Source organism: Octopus bimaculoides, chromosome 2 (genome assembly GCF_046866305.1).
Source record: "Octopus bimaculoides isolate indiv1 chromosome 2, ASM4686630v1, whole genome shotgun sequence".
NCBI classification, from domain to species: domain Eukaryota; kingdom Metazoa; phylum Mollusca; class Cephalopoda; order Octopoda; family Octopodidae; genus Octopus; species Octopus bimaculoides.
In genome coordinates this window covers 25,816,857-25,822,856 of record NC_142929.1, presented here as the reverse complement: position 1 = coordinate 25,822,856, position 6,000 = coordinate 25,816,857, and the positions used below count along the sequence as shown (strand labels likewise).

General features: G+C 31.8%; 1 protein-coding gene across 1 annotated transcript in view; it reads right to left on the bottom strand.

The window, feature by feature from the left end:
- Positions 1–6,000, bottom strand: part of LOC106881011 (uncharacterized) — a 29,443-nt gene that overhangs the window by 193 nt on the left and 23,250 nt on the right. The window contains exons 3-5 of the mRNA XM_089341766.1: positions 4,173–4,309; positions 3,367–3,518; positions 1–656 (exon numbers count right to left, since the gene is read on the bottom strand). The exon at positions 1–656 is cut by the window's left edge and continues 193 nt beyond it. Of these exons, the coding sequence (XP_089197892.1) occupies positions 3,474–3,518; positions 4,173–4,309 (182 nt within the window). The 3' untranslated portion in view covers positions 1–656; positions 3,367–3,473. The remainder of the gene's footprint in view (positions 657–3,366; positions 3,519–4,172; positions 4,310–6,000) is intronic.

The window sequence follows — 6,000 nt, the reverse complement described above, 5'->3', positions numbered from 1 at the left end:
TTGTTGATTTGTTGATAAAATACTAATATTGTTCTATATATTACAAATGCTTAAAGGTGAGGAAAGAAAGATTAAATAATACAGAAAAATAAATTTAATGATAATTCAACCATGTGTTTTCGTCAGAACAGCCACAGCAACATATATAATTGAAAATATGTTTAAGGCCTAAAATGAATGTGCACATGGAATTGTATTTTTTTTAAATATGCAATAAACATATCCGCAATAAGACATTAAAGAGTATGGTATTATAGTGATGTTGAAGTGTTGAAGTTAGGTTGCAATATAATCGCCTCCCACTAAAATTTCGAGACTGGAATTGAAGCTAAAACCATTTTGAATGAAGTGGTTTTATACCCACACCTTGGCATTCTCAAAGCGTTAGCACTACTAAATTTTAGAGATATATTCTAACATATTTCAAGCCTTTGCTTCAGATATTGATCACGTGAACCTATCGCAAACTCTTCCATATTTGTAAAACTAAGACAATATCAAAACGAAGAATATAGACAATGTAGGACATCTAGAAATGCTTTACGAGTTAATATCTGTATAAAATGTCTTTTACTTTTTCACAATTTTCTACTTGTTATGTTGTGATGAAATTTAAGTATGCTTCAAATATTTTGTATTTTTCTTCTTGCATAAATCTGAAATATAATAAAAGTTGTTATCATTATAGTTGATCGAAAGTTTATCCAAGTGACAATTAAAAAGATTGTGTACTATTAACATAGACATAAACTACCGTCTTACCTATATATATATTTGAAAGATGATCATAAAGTATCTATACATTGCAAAAATAATAAAAAAATCTAAGTTGTTTAATGTTAAGCGGGGGCTTTATTTGTAAATGAGATAAGAATAACGTGTGTAATGACAAATAGCTGACACATTCCGCTAACCGATTCTAAAATTATATAAAATATAAGAATAAGTAAGTTACCACATACCTTTAGTAATTCACACGTAAAACTGCCATAGAATTACAACACACAACTATTTCATTAAATCGCAGTTTAGAAGAGGTTATGCTTATAATTAACTTACACTTAGCCGTTTACCAAAAATCGACAAGAGGCATTAGTAACTATGGAGCTTAAACAAAAACAAGACGGATTCAACACTGCTGTAACTATTTAGTTTTAATCACATTGAAAACTGGAGTTCTTTTCATTGATCACACGATGATAATTATCATTAATTCTAATTACTTTTGTTATTAAGGTTGTAATTTCAACTAAGTAATTTTATTACGATCACTACGTTAATTATATTAGTTGGCACTTTCATATATGAAACATTTTCTGACTTCCTCAAAGTATCTGTAAGATTTGCGTTTTTTCTGAAAGATATTTATTAAACATTACATAGCATATTTATTTTTCAGTTTCTTTCATTTCTAAACTAATTGTGAAAACCAGAGTATACACTCCCTTAGTGTTTGTAGGATGTTACTAACCTAAGAGGCATTAATAGGTGGGAAAGGAAGGCAGACGATGTCAGCAGTAGTGTTAGACTCGACCTTGAGATTGATCTGTGTATTAAATCGAGGGTGACATTTCGTAAAGTCATCATGGAGACCATCGTTACGCTAGAATCAAGGGGAGGGAAAGTGAAAGAGAGGAAAGTGGGAAAATATAGAGCTGGTGAAAAAATAACGTGTAATGAAAAGTATACAAACATGCATGTAGGACAGATTTGTGGAGTGTGAAGGTTGGGTATTAGGGCTATGCAAGTCTCATTGTAGCGATGCAGATTCGGGGTTGAAGCGTGGTTCGGTGAGAGGTGGATGGAAGTTGACTCGGATACGTTAGCAGCAGAAGTGTTTTTCATGTTGTATAGCGTACACGTCCACAAGCGGCAGGAGGTGAGTTACTAATGAACGCAGCCTATTTATACAGCATTTAAATGCTAGAAATACCTATGAATTCCGGTCTATTGAAGACAAGCCGATGATTTTAGTAAGAGACTTCGCTGCTGGTATTTTAATTAATTTTGTATATTATTAAAGAATAAGTCTACTACAGTTTATACATCCTACAACACGTCACATACAAGACGGTCTTAAACTTATTGCCTCTGATCAGGTTAAATATACAAGTAAAAATATCATTTGTGTGAGTACAGAAAATCACTAATACTTGCAGGCACCGTAAAAAATGTTTCTTAATGAAGATATGCTACGTCTCATGTTGAGCATTTGAAAATTATTGAAATGTATATTGGATAATTCAAAAAGCAGTGTATTGCTTAATCTTGAATATTCGTTTTTGTTATATATCATAACTAAATTCTTCACGCCGATTATCAATGAACTTGGGACGCACTCCAAAGAAAGTCATTGTATTTAAATAATATATAATGTAAACACGTTTAGGTATTTCAATTATTACAATGTTTGATGTTTCGGTCACTACACTGAAGCCACTTTTGTTTCGTAGCAATGGTTTATAAGAAAGCATAACAATAATTATGCATGCAATGATTTGTTTTCTGCTCCTACGGGATAGTTTGTCAATTTGAATATGAGGATGTTTCTACTCGTCGCAGTCAATGAATATTGAATTGATTAGTCGTGAAGCGATCGGGTTAATTTATGCAATTCTCTAAACATCAAAGGATATCATTAATTCTATCAGTGTAAATATGTTACCTAGGTCTCCGAAGACTATTTTAGTCTAAAATACGTAATCATCAACCTCCTATTCGGAGTTTTTACTGTCTACACTTATTTCGAACTCAATATATCGGTCAGGTGCTGTGCCATTAAAGGAATTTTCGACCACAAACACCTCTAGAAGAGGAATAATTTTCACTGTAAAATTAAGTTTGTATACAAAAGATTATATAACAAGCTGTCTAAAGATAAATATATATTTGACTAAAATTGTTATTTGCTATATATTCACTTGCTCACTTCTTTCAGATTGTTATCCTAGTGTATCTTGTCTTCTATAAATCAGAAACGCAAGGTCACAGACAAATATTAATGATTACGGCGATGGCATCGTCAATAATAGTGATAACTGTGATGAATGTCACTCTTGTCGTCATCATCCTTATCATCAATATCATTGCCGCAGTTAGAATGAAACTATTTCATGGTGATAATACGTTTTCAGCCGCAGTCATATTTCAACGAATTTTCAGAATTAAAACTAAAGTTCATCTGGTATTTAAATTTTTCTTACGAATTACAATGCCCAATTAGATTCTTCTTCAATAATCGAAGTAGAATGAGAAATTAAATGTCAAAATTGTCAAACTAAAAGCCAAGTATAGCACAATGATATTTAATCCTAGTTATATTTCTGTCGTTCTTTTTCTTTTTACTGTGTTCGTAATGAAACCTACCATTTTAAAACCAATACTTTTGACGATAAAACTGTCACAGCAAATGTGACAGTTAGTTTCTCTCTAATTTCCTGTCTAGAATTACCATGATATTTCTGAAAAAGTTTTCACGTAGGTGTTCGTTTTATGAGAGTCCAACTTAATAAGTATGCCTGTGGAAGAGAAAATATATAATAAAAAATGAATAAAACCTGTTCTGAAATGTACAACGTGTTTGCTAGCGATACATTGAGATAGAATTCTTAGCAATATTAGTAGCATATCATATGAACGTCAAAAATGTTATCATGAAGCATACAGAAATTTTAGAATTACATAATATAATTAAAATTAAAATTTTCTCTAAAAATGTAAAGTGTATAAGTAAATAGAATACGATAGCGTTAGTACAAAATATGTTAAAGCATCAGTAAATAGATGGATTCAGATTTACATGTCTTGTAGCAGCGGACACATGCTCATATGCCTGTGTGTGTATGTGTGTATGTGTGTATGTGTTTGCTGATTGGCGTCATATAGATTGCTTGATCTTATTAATATTAAAGATTCTAATTATCATATGACTAAACAAACAGACATTTTCTCTTAAGAAAATAGTTTAGCATTAGGTAAACTTTTAGCATCAGACCATTTGTATAGACGAATATCCCCCCCCCCAAAAAAAAAAGAAAAAGGAAAAAAGAAAAGAAGAAACAAATTAATGAAGAAAGAAAAATACAGAAATTAATGAAGAAAAATAATGTAAATTTCTGTCTGCATATTGACTTAATGGATAAATTATCAAAGCTCAAATGATATTCCATGACCTTTTCTTCACACTCTATTTCATCATGGTTGTCAGTATGATGTTTGATTTTATTATATTCACTAAGCGAGTAAATCTGGATTTGATTCATTCTGATGAGTTCTTTTGAGTGGTAGCGCATTCTCAGACCAATCATTTCTGAAATGTAAATATACGTTTCAATTTCAGTTTTATGCAATAGATTATTCGCATCATGTGGAAAAAATAAAAAAAGGAAAAAAAAGAAAGAGATCTTCTTGACATTTTTTCATCAGGTTCTTAAAGTAATGTGAATCAAAATAAATTTAGAAAACTTTTTTAGTTGACAAAAGTAAAAATAGTGTTAGAAATGTAGATCATTGATTAAAAGATAAATGTTATTTAGTCCCAACAACTATTCCCTGAGTTCATATCGGCAACATGTATAAATTTGATCTAACATATTTAGAAAATGATATAATACTGGGTTCAAGTTTTGGCACAAGGCCAGCAATTTCGGAGGAGGGGAAGGTCGATAAAATCCACCCTAGTGTTAACTGGTACTCATTTCATCAATGATAGACAAATTCGACCTCGACAAAATTTGAACTCCGAACTTGAGAAATGCTGCTAAGCCTTTGCATAGTGAGATAACGATTTTGCCAGTTAGCCGCCCTACAATATTGTATAATTCTAAGGTTTATAATATATTCTATAAGTACCAGAATAAATGCAACAAATTATTTAGTCATACCAGCCTTTGTGATTGTGAGAATATTAAGAGCATATTAAAAATACCCAAGACTAAACTATAAGTCATAATTTTTTCGAAGAGATAAACTGCAGATTAATTATATACAACGGTGCTCTAATAAAATTACTGGTTACTACACTACAAAATGAAATATAGCTGTTGTTTTTAGTAGCGATATTTAATGATGGTCCATTATTGTTGCAATCGTGTTTACTTTACATTTGAACTAGTCTGTGTTATAGGCCTTTCTTATGTAATCAAAGCTATTGTTAAAATAAAACGTGAGGATGACATTTATGTTATTTTTTCAGATCTGCTCAATCGAGTTTTCATGTGGCTAAACAACACCAACAACAGCGGCAGCAGCAACAGCGACAACAACAACAACAATCAAAGCTCACTTATAACGAGTTGAAGTACTATTTCGAAGATAATGTAGTTGATCACATATTCACTAGATTAGGAAATGAGATTTATTGATTTATGTTATATAACATCGGCTAGATAAATGAAAATTGATAAATGAATTTGATTGATTGATAAAGTGATTGCTATAGCATAAAATCATAACCGATAATTACTCAAGGGCAAGTACAATGGATATGCTTCTTGATTTCTTATCATGAAAAGTTTCTGAGCAATATTTGGTGTATATATAATATGCACCAAATATTGCTCATGTATTTCCCTTTGACCTCCAGGCCAAAACTATTCAAGATCTATAATACGCTGCTTCTAACAAACTATAGGTTACACATTTGAAAGACGCTACTTCAGCTATGTAAATTTTCGATCACGCCCAAGCGTTTCTTAAATGTCTGTTTGATCCGAGACAATTATCAAAAAACGTATTAGACTGCTATCTAGCACTACTTTAATGGTTCATGTATAGATCGAGAGAGTAAGTGTCTTATCCATGGGAAAGTGTAGTATTGATAATAGACTATGAAGGGTGGCGAGCTGGCAGAATCGGTAGCACGCCGGGCGAAATGCTTAGCGGTACTTCGTCTGCCGTTATGTTCTGAGTTCAAATTCCGCTGAGGTGGACTTTACCTTTCATCCTTTCGGGGTTGATTAAATAAGTACCAGTTACACACTGGGGTCGATGTAATCGACT